General features: G+C 43.1%; 1 protein-coding gene across 50 annotated transcripts in view; it reads left to right on the top strand.

The window, feature by feature from the left end:
• The window catches only part of LOC107318346 (uncharacterized), a 183,110-nt gene that overhangs the window by 133,474 nt on the left and 32,191 nt on the right, over positions 1 to 17,445 (top strand). For 37 of the 50 annotated variants that reach the window (XR_014933382.1, XR_014933374.1, XR_014933380.1 and 34 more), the window contains 12 exons: positions 2,200 to 2,328; positions 3,181 to 3,309; positions 3,910 to 4,038; positions 4,185 to 4,313; positions 5,200 to 5,328; positions 9,619 to 9,747; positions 10,758 to 10,883; positions 11,351 to 11,479; positions 13,264 to 13,392; positions 13,611 to 13,739; positions 14,372 to 14,497; positions 17,199 to 17,327. Coding sequence is in view for 2 of the 50 variants with exons in the window: in XM_085513310.1 (XP_085369436.1) it covers positions 2,200 to 2,328; positions 3,181 to 3,309; positions 3,910 to 4,038; positions 4,185 to 4,313; positions 5,200 to 5,328; positions 9,619 to 9,747; positions 10,758 to 10,883; positions 11,351 to 11,479; positions 13,264 to 13,392; positions 13,611 to 13,739; positions 14,372 to 14,497; positions 17,199 to 17,327 (1,542 nt within the window). In the remaining 48 variants the exon portion in view is untranslated. The remainder of the gene's footprint in view (positions 1 to 2,199; positions 2,329 to 3,180; positions 3,310 to 3,909; positions 4,039 to 4,184; positions 4,314 to 5,199; positions 5,329 to 9,618; positions 9,748 to 10,757; positions 10,884 to 11,350; positions 11,480 to 13,263; positions 13,393 to 13,610; positions 13,740 to 14,371; positions 14,498 to 17,198; positions 17,328 to 17,445) is intronic. The other 13 variants (XR_014933395.1, XR_014933394.1, XR_014933393.1 and 10 more) reach the window with 1 other exon arrangement.

Raw genomic sequence — 17,445 nt, 5'->3', positions numbered from 1 at the left:
ATTTTGTGACCTCCAAAAAAGAGAAGGAACAATAACAAAATGGTGTCACATTATGTATGGACACTCGGCAAAGGCATTCTGCCCTGCTTTTAGTACCAAAAATGCCTCATTCTGAAGCAGCTCTCCCCAGGACCTTCACAAGAAGCATCTTCCCTTATAGTAAACGGAGACCACACTGGTTTTACAGATAAAGAATACAGAAAGATTGGTTCTTCCAAAGTCTCTGCTCGGGGGCACTGATAACCAGAGCTGTGACATTTCATAGTATGTGAGCACTTGACTTTGCAAACTTCCTGATTATTTTAACATCATTCTGGGGAGCATAATCCACGGAAGCTGTATGAAATCCAATCTTCTGGGCACCACATTGAGCCTTAGAGCGCATCCTTTTCCCCATGCTCCCCTACGCTTTTGATAGATGTTGACTTCCAGACTGAATGTTTTGGCTTCCAGTTTCATGTGTTCCTCTCTCTGCATGTAAAAGCAGATTTTAAAGACTTTGAATGAATAATTTCTCCTTTCATGGAGGAAAGGCACTGAGAGGAAAATGTTGAAGCAGGGAGAAATGTAATAATTTAAACCTCGCTGATGCTTCTTTCCTTTGCACTCATCATAAAGAGAGGAGAAAAAGCCCCAGGGATATTCATACACTCAGTTGAGGAACTGTGTGAAAATAACTACAACATATCACTTATCTTGTTCTTCAGAAAAGTGGTTTGATAACTAGGATTGCCCTACAGAGAAGCTAAAAGAAGTTTGTGTGCACCCTGTAGAATACTTAAAAGTTTTCTTTTCCAGAAATTTCTGCTTTCTTACTACAATTTTCACTAGAAAACTCTTTTGTCTTCTTGGTAAATATAACAAGATCTTAGCACACATGCTCCAAAAACCTCACTGAAACCACTAGTAACCAGTCAGAGGACATGGTTATGAGCTGGTTTTTCCTTTGGCTTGGTTGTGATATAGTTCTGGTCTGTATTGTGGAAATGTTTAGTTCTGCTCCCAAAATCGAGCCAAATTTCTGTAAGATGGGCTGAACCCATCAACTTGAACTTGGCAGTGGGGCTGCATTTTCAGAACAATCTTTGACTGTGATGGGACTGTGCTCCTGCACTTTCTTGTGGTTTTAATGTGGATGGGGTCCAGGTGATGTGAAAAAATGAATTGTTGAGAAGCCCTGGGAGAAATGGTGTCTGTGAGAACCATGTCTGGAAGCTGGAAGTCCTCAAATGGGAAGAGAAGGGCTGTGAATGGGTCAGATACTGTCAACCAAACACACTCTCACAGTCAAGATGATTTCACTCCTCCATCCTGTCCCCAGGGACATTTCTTCCTGCAGCACTCCATCATGCATTGCCAGCTGGCACCCCCAGAAGCACAGAGGTTCTGGTGGAAAGAGATAGTTTGGGTGTGATCCTGAGAGATGTCCTGTTCAGGGAGTGAAGGACACTTTTCTGGCTCAGAGATCAGAGCTGTTCTTGTCCCTGCAGCACATACCAGCAGTACTGCAGAGAGGAGAGGCTCTGATGGCTCCATGCATGTGAGTGGGAGCTGTTTGATACAAACACAGCCATGCAATGAGGCTCCCCCAAATTCACAGACTTGCTCTGCATTCTGTGGGGGATGTTCCAAGAAAACAAGGCAGTAGGGTTGCCTGTTTTCCACCAAATAAAGCTATTCAAACCTTCAGAGCAATGGAGACCAGAGAAATGTTAATATTGTCATTCTTCATGGGCAGCAGCACTGCAGCGAGGTGGTTGTATTAAGCTTTCACCTGGGAAGCCAGCTGCTTAACTGAACGTGTTGGAAATATCACTCCTCTCTGACCAAAGAATGAGGCTCTGGGTGAGCTGGTGCATCCAGCTGTGAAAAGTGAACAATGAAAACAATGAAGTTGTCAGGTCTCTTACCAGGATGCAAATAAATACCCAAGCTGTCAGGCTGGTGGTACTGCTGGACCATTAGTTCAGCACAAAGGCATTCTGCAGGGCAGGGGGATGACAGCTGATCCATCACCCCAGCAATCCTACCCTTTTGTGGAAGTCTCCTCAGAATGTGCTACAATACATATTTTTAAGGCACATTATTTAGTGTCAGGCGTGGTTAATGCATGGACTTAAGCACTGTTAAGTTGTGAAAAGTATATTGACTGAAGGCAATTTGCAACTGTTCACTGACTGGGGATTCTTCTCGTTGCAGCATGTGAAGGGGACAGGTTTGGGGAGGGCTGTGCTCACACCTGTAATTGTCACAACGGAGCACTCTGCGACCACGTAACAGGGACATGTACCTGCACCCCAGGCTGGGGAGGAGCCACCTGCCAAGAAGGTATGGCCAGGAAGAAAACTCCATAAGTCTCCATCGATGATAAAAGGACACACAATTTTTGTGCTCTACTGTATTGTTCCATGGCTTTGACTGATTACATCATTATGGTGTCTTCTTCCAGGCATAGATTAAATCCAGAACAAGTGAAATCCTTGAGCCCAGCTCCAATGAGGCTTAAGGAAGGAGACTGACAGAGAAAATTTGATCAATGATGAGGACATTGTCAAATATACCCTTTTTCTTCAATATTATGTTTGAAGGTAGAAAAAATTTGTGAAGATGGGAAAGCCATCCCCCAGTTGCTGCTTTGACAGAGGGAGAATTTGCTCCTGTTAACATCCTAAAAATCTGCCCATCTGGCACATGCCAGAGAAATAGGCTCTGCCCATGGGTTCCAGTTGCAATAGGCATTAGTAAACTGTTTAACTTAAAATTAGGTGAACTGTAAACTGTTATCTGACAGCTGTGGATAGCAAGATCGATTGCCCACTGGAAGAGTAATTGTGATATAAAAGCACTGTACAGAGAGAAGCCAGAAGTTGTGGGATCAGCAGCTCTGCTCCTTGGTGTTGAGGAAGCTGGTGGAACCAAGGCTTGTTTTCCATAGGTGCAAACAGAAAGTCTGAAGGGTATTTGGTGGGTTGTAATTTGCTCACTTCATTGGATGTGCTTTCTCGTATTTTGCTCCTGGAGCAGAGTTACACCAGTGCAATTATTTGCAAGTTGTCCCCATTTTTACCTCCTGCAGTACCAACAAAGTCACTGGGTAAATGGAAAGTGAAAGTTTGCATCCCACTCATGTCCTCCTGCCCCTCTAACCCATGGCTTCACTGCTCTCTCTCCTCTCTTCAGCCTGTCCCCCAGGCTGGCATGGTGTCGGCTGCCTGCAGCGCTGCATCTGCCCTGGACAAACTGCATGTGACCCTGTGACCGGCGAGTGCCAGTGTTCCAAGGGCCAGACAGGAACACCCTGCAAGCCTGGTATGTGTTCTCAGTCCTTTGGTACTCCTGTGCCCCGTGTCACTGCACTGTCACCATGCTGTCTCACTGCAGAGTGTCAGGATGTGAGGTATGGACCAGGCTGCAAGCAGAACTGCTGCTGCTGTAATGGTTCAGGTCTCTCAGACTGTCCAGATTTAATGTAGTTGTTATGTTTACATCCATGTAAATCTCTTAAACAGTAATCTCATAAGCACTAGGTATCAGACGAATGCACTGTACGTTCAGCCCTGTAACACCCTATAACACCCAATAGTGCCAACCTCTCACCTCTTCAGGCCTCACTTTCTCCTTGGTCACTCTGTAGGGACCCACGAGTGACCTACAGCTCTTCCTCTGTCTATGCATCTAACTGTAAAAATAAATGCTGTTCCCATATCTATCATCTGGACTTGTACTGTAGACATCATTATGAGGTTTCATTAATAACCAATGCTAAATGGTTTTATATTTTTAATATTTACTTCAATTACATTTCCTGGGCATGCAGCCCTTTGAGCACCCATCACCATGCACTGAACAAGCAGCACGCTATCCCTGCTACAGCACCAACTCTTGCTCTCTTCCTGCTTCTCCCCACAGCATGTCCCCCAGGATATTTTGGACAGAGGTGTGAAGAGCAATGTGACTGCATTCACAGCGTGTCCTGCCACCCCCAAACAGGGGCCTGTCGCTGTGCCAAGGGGTGGCGAGGCAGGCACTGTGACAAACGTGAGTGTCTGTGGGGTGCACATCCCATAGACAGCTTGGGATCCTTGCACACTGGGTTGGTTTTGAGGGGCTGGTAGGGATGAGTGAGGGGAGCAGCTTTGTGCCATCCTGCCTTGATGCTAATGGGATTTGGTGTCCTCCTGCAGCCTGTTTGCCTGGCTACTATGGTGCGGGTTGTGCCCGGCGGTGCCGCTGTCCTGCAGGCACCCCCTGCCATCACCTGACTGGTGAGTGCGGCTGTCCTCCAGGATTCACCGGCCATGGCTGTGAGAGAAGTAAGTCATAAGGATGCAAATAACTAAAAATCATGGGGTAATAATTAATTTATTCAATGTTTAAGGCAGAAGGCACAACCTTTGCAGCGGTGAAGCTGGACAAGGGTAGGAGTGCCGTGCACAGCTGCGCTCCATGTGCATGTCACTCACCCAAATTGTTTGGCCAGTTTTGGACTTTGTGCCTGGTATGGTTTAGGCAGGAAAGTTTGTCCGCTTGAGGTTTGCAGCCTTCTGACAGCCAACACAGACTGAACTGGATCAATTTGCTGAAAATTACTTGCCCTCCCAGTAAAAGCTGCCACTGCTGTGTTTGCTTGGATAACCTACAGCTGCAGCAGTGCTCCTGCTGCCCTTCCTATCCCTTAATGTCCTCTGGGCAAGGTGGCCTGGACAAAGCCTGGGGGAAGACAAAGCTCAGCTGTGCCTACATTCAGAGCCACCAGTAAAAACTAGACATGAGAAGTCTGAAAAATGGAAATGATGTGCTTGTCACTGGGCAAAGTGAAGCCCACAGAAATGTTTGTGCCAAAGCACCTCTGCAAGTTTAAACTCTCTGCACAAGGTAGTATGTCTTTATCCATATGTCTAGTCCCTGGTGAGTTATACTGTTATTTCAGTCAATTTTACCTGACATTTCCCTATGATTTTCTCTAGTGACAGGAGAATTGTATCTGGCCCTTGACAGTTGGGCACAAATTGACTGAACAAAACAAAATCAAGTGGTGAAGTAACCCCCAAGTAAATGCAATAAAACCAAAGTCCCGGAGGACGGTGTCGTTCTGTAGACAGGGGTTTTATTCAATAAATTTCAGCTTGCGCTTTGTTTGAGTGCTATATTTACCAAGTCAAATTGAATTTTATTGGTTTACATTTACTCTTTCCCAAGCTTGTCCACCAAACACATATGGCCAGAGCTGCAGCCAAGCCTGTCGCTGCCGTGCTGAGGAGGACTGTCACCCCATCACTGGGCAATGCGTGTGCCGCCCAGGCTATCACGGGGCCCAGTGCAACCTCCGTGAGTATCAGAAATGGGATGCTCATCTTCTGGGGGTCCCAGAAATGCAGGAGTGCTCAATTCATCTTGTCTTTCAACACTGACTGAGATGCAGTAAGCACAGTGATAATTTACAGTAATAGTAGTGCCTGCCTTGTTGCAAGGCATTTACTTTTTCCTAGGGACAAGCGTGGTTTGCTACCTAAATTCTTTCTGGTACCATGCTGTGCTGAAGAATATCAATGTAATTCTCTGTGTTCATCTTCAGCTACACCTGGATATTGGTAGCTCTTTCATTTCAACACACCTCGGCCAAAATACTTCTTGAAATCTCTGTGTGCTGAAGTCACGACAAATGGCTATGATAACAACAAGCTGCGATTGGCAGTAAATCTAAGTGATTCATAAAGGTAGTTAAGTTGTAGGGCCTTCTGAGGAACAATCAAATTAAACAAATTGTTAGTCTGGATTGAAAAACGGTGAGTATTGTAGAGGACAAAATGCCAATTGGCTGAATGCTCCATCATAAAAAGTATTCCCAGGTCCACATGCCTCATGCTGGTATTTTAGAACATCTGTAAAGTTGTTTCTGGTGGAATGTGGCAACTGATAAGAAACACATCCCAGAATATCCAGAGAAAGGAGACAGTTAATTACTTTTTTATTTACAACTTTAATTTTGTTTTTATTCTGTGCTTGTAATAGTAATTTAAAAAAAAAAAAAAAAAAAAAAGAAAGAAAGAGAGAGAAAGAGAGAGTCTGTCCTTTCAAACTCAGTCTTTTTCTCTCTGGAAAATGCTGATGTTCCTTTCCTAGGAATGTAGTATGGCTGCGTTTGGGTTGCTTGTTTTTCAGGCAACTGCTCCCAGGCAGCTGCAATATGGGCAGCCCTGGTAAGGGTTAAACTTGTGCTTCATTCTTTGAGCAGAAATGGCTAAGAGGCTCAGTTTGGAGACAGACATTTGTATTGCCATCCTGTCATCACAAGTTATTCTTTAAAATATAAATGTAAATGTAAGGATTGATTCTATCCTCCTTTGTACATCAGTTCTCACTGTGAGAGAGATTGAAATTCAGCCTTCAAAATCTAGACTAAAGCCATCTGGATCCATTATACATTAGATTATAATAAATATTATAGTAGAGCAGTAGTGGAGATCAACTATTTAACAGCATCATTTTAAAAGACTTAATCATGGTTAGCCTATTACTTTTAACGTAGTAATCTTTCAGTAGTGATTACTCGTGCACATGGTACTAATTCTCCATAGATTGTAATAAATGTCCTTACATTTTCTTAGGTCCTTAAGATTTCACTGGAGAATTTAAAATTTAAAGCATTAATTATACTCCAGTTCTTTTACAGAAGAAATTACTTACAAAATGAAATCTGTGTTTCATTGCATTTGGAGGGCATGTTTTCATGGACCTTGGTGTCATTAGGATCAACCTACATTGTATGAGATATGATCCTTCAATGCATTTTGCAGTCCTACATAAATACACAGCAAATTCTCAATCATTATGACTTTCGTTAAACTTTTACAGGAGAAACAATGAGATGGGAGATTCGCAGAGGGAGAAAGCTTGTCTGGCATCTATCATTTCTTTTTGTTATTCTCTCTTACATTGTTCAGGCCAAGCCATAGAGAGACACAAAAATGGAAGGAAAATGGTTCGTGTTTGAGGCTTTTTTAGCTTTATGTCAATGGAGTGAGAGGTTATAGACCTTACTCTGAAGCAACCTATCTGATAACTGTGGATAGCTCGCGTGACTTTGGTGGAAACACTCATTCCTGCCGTCCTCACTGCAGAGAGAGCTGGGGCTGCTCCAGGGTGAAGAAGCTTTCGACATAATATTAAAAACAGCATAGGGAGCTGCTCCTGAGATGTGAAACGGGCTTCAGGCCAGTCAACATGTGGTTGGATGCTGCTGGAATCACTTTCTGGCAACTACTGCTGTATTTATAGCACCGTGAAAAAAGGTTCAAGAAAATATCTATAAAAGGTGTAGTTGGCTGGGAAGTCAAATTTCCAGGAGCCAAGAGCAATGAGGCTTTCATGTTCTCAAATTTTGGAGTGAAGAGCTGAAACAGTCTCCTGTTTCAGGCAGGATCCTGAGGAAGCAGACAAACTAGCAATAAGGTTCCCATCAGCTGTCTGTAACTCAGCGGATGGGCAGATCTACTGGAGTGGAGTCAGTCAGGGGAGTCGTCATGGGCAAAAACACCATGCAACATTTCTGTGGCATTTATCAATCTGGATGAGTCCTGAGCCAGAAAGACATCACCAACTTCACCTTCAAGCTGTGGGTAACAGGATGCTTCCAAAATGTATTTTTGACAGTGTGTTAATAACAGTGGTAAGGAAAGCCTTAGTGTATGTGGTTGGTATGAAAAGATTTAGGAACTATTGGTCATGGCAAAACCACCCAAACCAGAAGGGAAAACTCAGGAAATGAGTTAGAAATCTGTCTGCTTCTCCTGCCATTCGCAGAGTAACATGTCAAATGCACAGGAAACTGTTAAATTAGAAAATGTCTTTATTAGATAACTGGTGGTTAGAGGCTAACCCTCTTTATAAATGGCAGGACAGCATGTCAATTGCCATAGCTGTCTGCATAGTTCTCCCCCAGAGCAGTAGCAGATGAGATGGCCTTGTTAGCAATCATGCAGCCAACAGTTTTGTCCTGCCTTCTTGAACAAAATGTTTCAAGGGTAAATAAATTGGTATGGGGGGAATTGCTGCATCCCCTTTTGTTAATGGAACAGCTCTTTCTAGTCTTGAGGAACAACCCTGAAAGCTTTGCCAGGGAGAAGCCAAGTGTGTGGGAGTGTGGGAAACTGAATTAAAAAAGAGAAAAGCCAAATGATGACTGAAAGGAAAGGGAGGATGAAGAGAGAAGCTCACTCAGAGTCCAATTAAATCATTGAATCGGGGTGTGCCCTTAGCTTCAATTCCATGAAATAGATGTTGCAGGGCTCACACCTCAGTGCCAGGGTTTGCACATGAAACAGATTTTCTGCACCAACAGATGGAAGCACTGACAAAGTATTCATTGAGATGAGAAAGGCTGAGAAGAGTATCTGCATGTTGGAAAAGTGTGTATCTGTTTAGCCTTGATGATCTGCTATTCTGATTTGAGCAGAAGCCAATTTTCAGCTTTATTTCAAAAGGCATCCCTTTAAAGCTTTACCGTAAGCTCTCCTTCTCTATGGAATGGTTTGAAAAACACAGGGATTTCTCCAGGCGCTCAGACCATGCTTTGATGCTTTCAGAAAACAGAAAAAAAATAAATATATATATATAAAGTTACTCATACAGAGATTGCAAGAAATCTGTTGCCTAGAGACATGCAAATATACATTTAGCCAGATTGCCAACATAGCCATAAGCTTTCCTTTGGTGGAGATTAAGCGAAGGAAGGAAGGGGCAAAGAAATGTCATTTGGAGGCAGGAGGATGAATGCAACTGTTGAACAACGATCCCATTGCTCTAGAAGCACAGGCTTTTCACTCCTCTGGTATACTGGAAAACTGGAAGAACCTCATTGCCATGTAACACTGGCTTGGCAGCCCATCCAGGTCTCATGTTTGTTGGGGTTATTACAGAACAAAACTTTATTTTTCTCAGGGAGTTTTCTGGCTTTGCATTTAAAGCACCTCTCTCTTGTATCTATTTTATGAGAAGGTGTCACCCAAAATTTCACTTAACTGTCATGTGCACATTTCTGGAGCCTTCCATCCACAGTTCACCAGGTTTGCCATAGCACTACAAATCCATCGTGGTGGGAAAGAGTTATTATAGAGGAATCCAACTTTTGCTGCTTGAGCATTTTCACAAGATGAGACCTGCCCACTTTCTAGAAATGCTCAGTTAAGACAAGAACTAAATGAGACAGTGCTGCTTGTGGCTCCTCATGGTAAAGCAGGCTGCTGTTGCCCAGTAGGAGAAACCAGAGTCCCATCTCCTGCCTGTGCCATGGAAAGGAAAAAGGAGCAAGTTGATTTGGTGTAGAAATCTAGGAGGAAAATCTCTGAAGAATTGGACTTGCTTTTCTTGCTACCTTCAAGCATGAGAAATAGGAGAAGCAGCCAGTCAGGCTCTTTGGGGCTTTGGCTTTGAGTCAAAAAGAGGCCCTCTGCCCAAGGCAGCCATCTGCTTGTCAGTGTCTTCTGCTGGTCCTCTGGAAGCAAATAGAATTAGAAAATGAAAATTGAATTTTGGACAAATCTAACGGGCTTATGATCTGAAATGTGAAGGTCCCAGTAGCAGCATATCCTAATTGCCTTTTTGTTTTTCTTAAAGCAGGGTGTCCAGAAGGTACTTATGGTTCAAACTGCCAAAAATCCTGTAAATGCATGAATGGAGGCCATTGCGACCCAGTGTCGGGAACTTGTGATTGCGCGCCTGGTTTCATTGGAGCCGACTGTAGTAAAAGTAAGCCAACATTCATGTTCTGTTTCTTTCAAAAAACCAGCAGAGAGAATAATCTGCGTAAGAATTTGTCAGTATAAAAACAGACAGATTACAGTTACCTCCTCCTTGAACTGTAAATTGGGATTCCAGCTTTGTAAAATTTCTCTTGCAAAATATTTTCCTTCTCTTCTGTGTGAGTAGAAGCAAGGACACTCATCCCAGGATTACAACCTACTTGCCCAAGTTTGTTTCTAGAGCCAACTCAGCATGAATTGCTCAAGTTCCTTCTTCCTGTCCAACATTTCTAGGTTGAGAAATTATCTCAATATTTTGTTTCACGCTACGGTGCCATTATTTTCAATAAATGGGAAAAAGATCAAGTTTTGTCATGGCAAAACTGGTAAAGACTCCATGACAACACTTCTCCTACTTCTCTATTTCAGGGCTAAATCATGTGGCTGAATTTCTGTGGTATTTCCAAAGCTATGATCTCCTAATATGGATAAATAGAGAGCGTTTGGGATTTCCACTTGCTATACCTGTATCAACCATAGAGGTTTCAGTGCAAATCAGAGCTTAACTGATGTTTTATCACCTTTCCGAAGCTTCTTTCAGCTTATTCACAAAAAGACAATGCTTAGTAGTTGATAGCTTTGCTCTTCAGCATAGGAGAGCATCATTATTAAGGAAGGAAAGAAGTCTTTAGCTTAAAGCATGAGCAGCTGATATGCACGCTTGCCTTACTGAGGGAAAACCTACTAAACATTTCATGTGAAAGCATGGATTATATTTATAACCTATATATATGTATATGTACATGTATATACATATATATATATATATATATATATATATATATATATCAGAGGAAGAGGCAGTCATGTCTTTGGATGGGATTTGTTTTCATAGTCACTTTGAAGTACATTAGATGGATCAAAGTGGAAGCCAGCTCCATCTATAGGATCCTGTCTTCATTGGAAATGGAAACTGGCACACCCAGTGTGCTTAACTGAAGTCTGTGTTTCCTTCAGCTTGCCCAGAAAATCGATACGGGAAGGACTGTGCCCTGTTCTGTGCATGCGGTAAAGGTCAGTGTGACCCACGGACTGGCAGCTGTACCTGTCCTCCTGGCCAAATGGGACCTGGCTGTCAGCAAGGTAACAAAGTGGGATCAGTGCTCAGCTTGTCAGCTGGGCTCATAGTTGCAAATTAAACTCAGTGCCAAGCATTGTTTATGGCTGTGTTTCTCACTGCATTTGAAGCCAAAGTTTGCTTGATAATGCTCGCTGTACTTTGCAGGATCTCAGCCTTATTCCTCTGTTCCATTGCCCTGCCCTTTTCCAACCCATCTCTGCCTGTATCTCACCGCTTTGCTCCTTCACCAGCACCACTGCACTGCTTTCTGTGCAAAGATAAAGTCACTACCTTCAGATACCACAGTTCAAATAGCATGAACCTAAAGATGGGGAAAGTGCTCTAACCACACAGTAAAGGCTCAGAGAGTGGACATTACTCAGCATACTCAGTGGAGAGCACATGTTTGTATTTACTCCCTGTCACTTTCATCTTTTTGGGGGGATGTAGATTTATTATTTTTTTTCCAAACTTTGTTAATTCTCTGTAGTGTGTCCCCAGGGACGGTTCGGCCCCAGCTGCCGTCTGACATGCAGCTGTCAGAACGGTGCTATCTGCGACCACGTGGATGGCAGCTGCACTTGTGGACTCGGCTGGACAGGAAAATCGTGTGAGAAAGGTAACATCCTGCTTTGGTAGTAATGAACACGTATAGTCAAGGAGGGGTTTGCAGTGGCTGTGGGCTTTCAAAAAAGGAACAGGTTTTCCTCAATTAATCTCGCCACCAGCTGCATTCATCTTTATAGCCTCTTTCATGCTGCCTTGCCCAAAGTTAGAGCTTTAGATCTCTTTTTGGAAACAGTTTCCTTGTGAGTCTTGCTCTGTAATCCTTGTAAATTCCTTTGAATGGACTCTTATTTCTTCTGCTATCCAACTTTTTGTTCTATTGTTCATGGGAACATTTTTTTGGTATCTTCTTTGAATCACTCCCCTGAGGTCAGCAGAAACCAGTGTCTCTATCCCATCTTGTCTCCTTTCTTCATTTTCTCTTCCCTTTGGCACGGGACTTCAGTTAATTGTCTCATGTATTAACTTCCTGACATTCTGGGAACATCTGTCCAAAACAATTGAAATTATCATGCTATCTTGTCCTCACTTCTCTGTGTTAGCTCTCCCTTATACAAGACAAAGCACACTTAACAGAATGAGCACAGAGTGTTTTTGTGTGTCTTTTCTTTCTTTCCATCTCCTGAAAGACATGCGATTCAGAGCCCTGCTTTATGTATACAGAATAGCTGCTAAATGGAGTGGTGGTGATGTCAATACCGCTGTGGACGAGTACTAAAATATATCTTTCCTCCATCCAAAAATTAGTGCTGTTTACCAATAACTGGCTGACATAGTGTTGTGTGGACTGTGTTTGTACATCTCTGCCTGCTCCTTGAAATCTTTATAACTGTACATGGGCTGTGTTTGGGCTGCAAACCGTAATTGGGTTGTGCAGATGTGGAACAATGTCCCATGTGTACATCCTCTAGATGTACTTTAGTAAAACATCTCTGGTGTCAAACACTGGGGAGAGATGTGCACATTGTGTAAAGGATGGAGTGCTGTATCTCTAAGAAGATCTTCATGGTTGTCTTTTGACATACATAACAAGCTATTGGAAAATTGAATCTTTATTTCTATGGCAGTGTGGGTTTGAGTCTGTTTTGACTAGAAATCAAAAACATCTAATCGTGTATCTTTTTCTGGTGATTAAGTACGATGTTCTCAAAAGATCTTATCTGCCATTTGCAGTTATGAATCCAATTATGTGCTTGGCCATGCTCAGTTAAGTTGGTCTCTGCAGCGTCCAGTTACCACTTCTGCAGAAATTACACCCCTATTAGTTATATTGACCCAGTCAATTTTGCATGACATGGCTTTCGATAATTTGAGATGCACTTAGTCCAACACAAGTAGATGTCTAGTTATACATGGAAAGTCAATGTGTGAAAAAGAGACCTCCCCTTTTTATGTAGAGTTCAAATACTGTGAATTCCAATGATAACATGGAGCAGGAAAAGCTGTATGTTTTCTTTCACACTTTGTATGCATCTAAAAGAAAGCACTGCTATAGATGTAGAGGGTGGAAAAAGAAGATAGCATTTATTATGTGCTTTTACAACACTTGAGGGGCTGGGAAGGCTCAATATAAACAATATAGCACAAGAAAATTGAACTCTTCAAACATCTATAAAGTATAAATCCTCATCAAAGTGTGTAAATACATAGTAATGGGGCAGAAATGCCATTTTCATTGAGCACAACTGCATGGAGAGAAAGAAATTCATGAGCGTTCACCTGAGCTCTGCAAGTTGCTATGTGGGCATCATGCCTCAGCTGTAAAAGCCATCAGATTTTGGTGTGTGATTGGGTGTTTTTTTTTGTCCTTTTTCTTTGTCCACACATGGCCGGCAGAATGTCTCCCTGGCAAGTATGGCCCCAGCTGCAGCTTGGACTGCTCATGCCAGCACAACGGCACCTGCGACAGGTTCACGGGCTGCTGCCTCTGCCCCGCAGGGTTCTATGGGCGCTCCTGTGAGCACGGTGAGTACACACACCCCACACAGCCCCACCACCTGTCCTTCTGCAGGGACAAATGGGGGCTCAGGAATATTCCTGTAGAGCAAAAGGGATTATTACTTACAATGGCAAATATCAATTTTGCTTGCTTCCAAAGAAGGTAGCTGCAATTATAGAGGGGCTTAAACGGATCCATGATTTTTCTCCCTCCTCTTTCCTTACTTGACACATTTCTTTCTCAGGGTGCCCCTCTGGGTTTTATGGGCTGAGCTGCCTTCATGCATGTGCCTGTAAAAACGGAGCAAGCTGCGATGCTGTGATGGGACAGTGCGTTTGTCCTCCAGGGTACCACGGTATCCATTGTGAGAAAGGTACTTACACTGACCTGGTTTAAAAATCAAATAAACCACATCCTTATCTAAATGCTTGTTTGTTCAGAGCCACTTCTTCCATACTTTGCTCTGTATGAATCTGTGATCTCTTACCTGTTCTGTAGTCGGGTGTTCTCAATTCCTTATACATTAACCACTCTGGTTCTGATTAGCACAGTGAAAGTCCCGGTCTCCATGGTGTCTTGCAGCAATGAGTTCCACATGTTGTTTATTAAGAATAAGTTTCTTTTACTGATTTAAACTTTGCTTCTAAAATTCCAAGTAAGATTATTAAATTGATGCATGTCAGACCAGTTGAGTGTTATGAAATGGTCTTCTAAAGAGCCCTAATTAAAAATGAAAATAAGTGCCAGTAACATTTTGGGACAGATTTACAAATACTTTCGATAAGTTGGATTAGATGAAACCAACTTAAAGAGAGCACACATAAATATTATGCCTATCCGCTACATTCAATCCTTCATTAAACTTGGCATTAGCACTGAGTTCAGCTCAGAGTTTACGAACTTTCCTCTGAGCCATCCTTCAAGCCCTGCTCTGGCTGATGTATTTGTTGTGATGTTGGTGTGCAGGACTCCTAACAGGGGCATTTATGGGGCTCTTCCCTCCAGGCTGTGCCAGCGGGCGCTTTGGTGAGCGATGCCAGCACCGGTGCAACTGCGGAGGAGCTCCCTGTGACCCAGCCACCGGGAAGTGCCTCTGCCCACCTGGAAAGACAGGGGACAAATGTGATATTGGTAAGGTAGTATTTCCTGTGTGCTGGAGTACATGCAGTTAAAGCAGTGAGACCCATTGGTTGGTTTGAGTACAACAGTGAAAGGATGCGTGCCAGTACAAAGTATTCCAGGACACACTGTTTGCAGCAAAGTATTCTCTTGCAGGTTGCCAGGTTTATCAATAGGCTGTACTCTGATTTAATCAATATTTAAGCTGATGCATTGATAGGAAAACTATGTATGGGTCAGCAGTAGAATGTCATTTGTCATGTCAGCACAGCACAGTAGGAAGGACTCAAGGATACTACAACAGGACACTAAGGGATTGGGCCCCATGGGGGTTTTGTCATGGGAGCACTTATGGGGCTCTTCAAAGAGCTCAAAGTGTACCAAACTCAAGGTGAGGGTGGTGGAGCTGCTGCAGTGTTCCTGGCTTTGAGAACCAGCAGTAGTCTGGGAACACTGAATCCAAATAGCATTGCCTCATTTGCAGCACAGGAGCTGTGTGTTGGCCCACAAAAGCAGAATTGTTTTGCAGCAGGGTTGTAAAAATAGGTGAGAGAATTCTCCAGTGAAGGAAACCAAGCAAACTGACAAAAGCATTGAGGGCTGAGAGGTGGTAAGGACAGGGATTCTTGAGCCAAATTCTGATCTCAGTTTTGCTGGTGGAAATTTAGTGTAATCAGTTAAAAGAACTGTACTTTTCTTTTAGCAAGTGTAAAAAGGGATGTGTGATCCCAACAAGCAACATAGAGGGAGGTGAGCATCCATGTTCTAATACTTAAGGATCACGCAAGGAACCACATTCCTCCCAATTCCCAGTATCACAAATGGTGAATATTCCTCATCCTTTTGCTCTGGGATAAGGCAGGAAACAGCTCTGAACACCCTGTTATTAATGCAAGCAAGAAGTCAAGTAATCTCTGGGAGCCTGAGAGCTACTGCAACCCCAAAAACTAAAATGGAGATTGACTTGCTTGCTGACCTGCACCATCTTCTTGCTAGGAACTGGGCAGCTCATCCTCCTGCACTGGTGCCACTGGGACTTCAGCCACCCAGCTCTGAGCAATGTGCATCATAGGCCTTTCCAGTGTGATTCTAGCAGCAGTGGAACACAAGGGGGAAGCTCAGCACCAACAGTGTGAACCGAGGTTTTGCTTCTTGCAAACTCTAGGAGTCATTTTTATTTTTCTTAAATCAGCTAGGGTTGCCCCTGTCCATGAAAAGCTGTTATGGGGTAGGTTTTATTTGCATTTTTATTTTCAATTAGGCTCAGTTCATCTGTGATATAACTGTGAGCAGCTGTGTCTGTGCAGCAGCCGTAAAGATAAAAGGCATGATTTTAATTTGAACTCTGGTAAAGCACCCATTAAACAGGCAAAATGTTAATTAAAAAGAAAAAAAAGAAAAAAAAAAGAGAAAGAGAGAAAGAGGGAGAGAATATAACAGACTTTTATGGGCGTTCCATTTCTGTAGTAAATTAACATTGCAGACTTTCAAACAGATGTCTTAAATACACGTTGTTATTAACATGAAAATGTGGTATTACATAAATTAAAATCAGGTCCAGAGGTGTTTGTGGAGACCTTTTCTCATAACATTTCCTAATTGAAAAGGCCGAGCTCTGAGCACTTGGGGAAGGTTCTCCCACGTGCTGGGGCTGCAGCTGATGTGGGGCTGGGGGCTTGGTGCTATGTGAGAAAGGCAGCCTGGGTGTTGGTGAGGTGAGGGAGAGAAGGTTGTTGTGTGCAGGACACTGAGCACCCTGCCTTGGGACCTGCTGGGGACTTTTCCTTCTTACCTGTGCTTTGCCACTTATAAAAAAAAATTGCAAGGAGAATTTGTCCATAGAATGTTTGGCCGTTCTTTGCGGAGCTGGGAGTGAGACCTTTGTGAGTTTATATTGCCAGGAGGTAACCAAACTGTGCAATGTGGGTATGGTGTACAAACATTTTTAAAATGCATTGATTTCTATTTGGAAATTGCTTGAGTGAAAGCCCTTTTCTGCTCCACACTGATAGTCAGGCAGCCATAAAACCTCTCCTTTTGGTCTACCAGCCCCTGAGTTTATGTCAGGGATGGTTCCCCTTTCAGGAACTTCTTCAGGACAGGTGGGACACAGTTTGGGTGGGCTGTGCAGCAGGTAAAGCTTGAGGACTGCAAGGCTTTCCAAAGTGTCATGGCTCAGTGTTTGCAGATGTAGGTGTCAAACTAGATTCCCAAACCTGTATCTCCTGAGAGAAACACAGCAAAAGCATGTCATAATTTAGGACAGTTTCTTATACAGTATAATTATAACTTGCTGAGGCTTTTTTAGTTTTATACTGATAAACACTTAACTTTAGGGAAAGAATGGGTTAGAAGAATTAACCTTGTGAAATTATATGAAGAGATTTTTTAAAAATACAATATTATTTTCAGTTTATCTGTTGAGCCTCACAAAGCTTCCCCTTTGCAGAGCTTGAAGGAGGTCTGTGCTCTCACCAGAACCTGTGTGAGGTCTGTGTTCTTCCCCAATGATAATCCAGGGACTTAAATGTTTAATTTTTATTTTTATTTTCCTAAATATCCCTAATTTTCTTACTTTGTGTGCATTTTACCCTGGATTCTGACTTTGGCCTGAATTTCTATTTCATGCACTTTCAAGGATGCTCCTCAGTATAACACAACCATCGAGCAGGGAGAAGCATTTACCCTCTTCCAAACACTTCTGTCCTTCCAGGCTGCCGTTCAGACCAGTATGGCCCCGACTGCTCTCTGCAATGCCAGTGTGCCAGCAAGTCCCAGTGCAACCCTTACAATGGGAAATGTGTCTGTCCAGCCACGTGGATGGGGCCAACCTGCAAGGAAGGTAACACAGGCTGGAGGTTGACTGTCTTAGAGACATTGTTCTCTGACCACGGTAATGGGTTGAAGAGCATGGTGAAATGTGATAAGTGGCTGAATAAGGAGATAAAATGTCAGGAGAC

This window comes from Coturnix japonica, chromosome 12 (assembly GCF_054131305.1).
Source record: "Coturnix japonica strain WE chromosome 12, WE-NBRP24, whole genome shotgun sequence".
NCBI classification, from domain to species: domain Eukaryota; kingdom Metazoa; phylum Chordata; class Aves; order Galliformes; family Phasianidae; genus Coturnix; species Coturnix japonica.
Note: the sequence above shows the minus strand (reverse complement) of the source record. Positions and strands in the feature narration are given on the sequence as shown.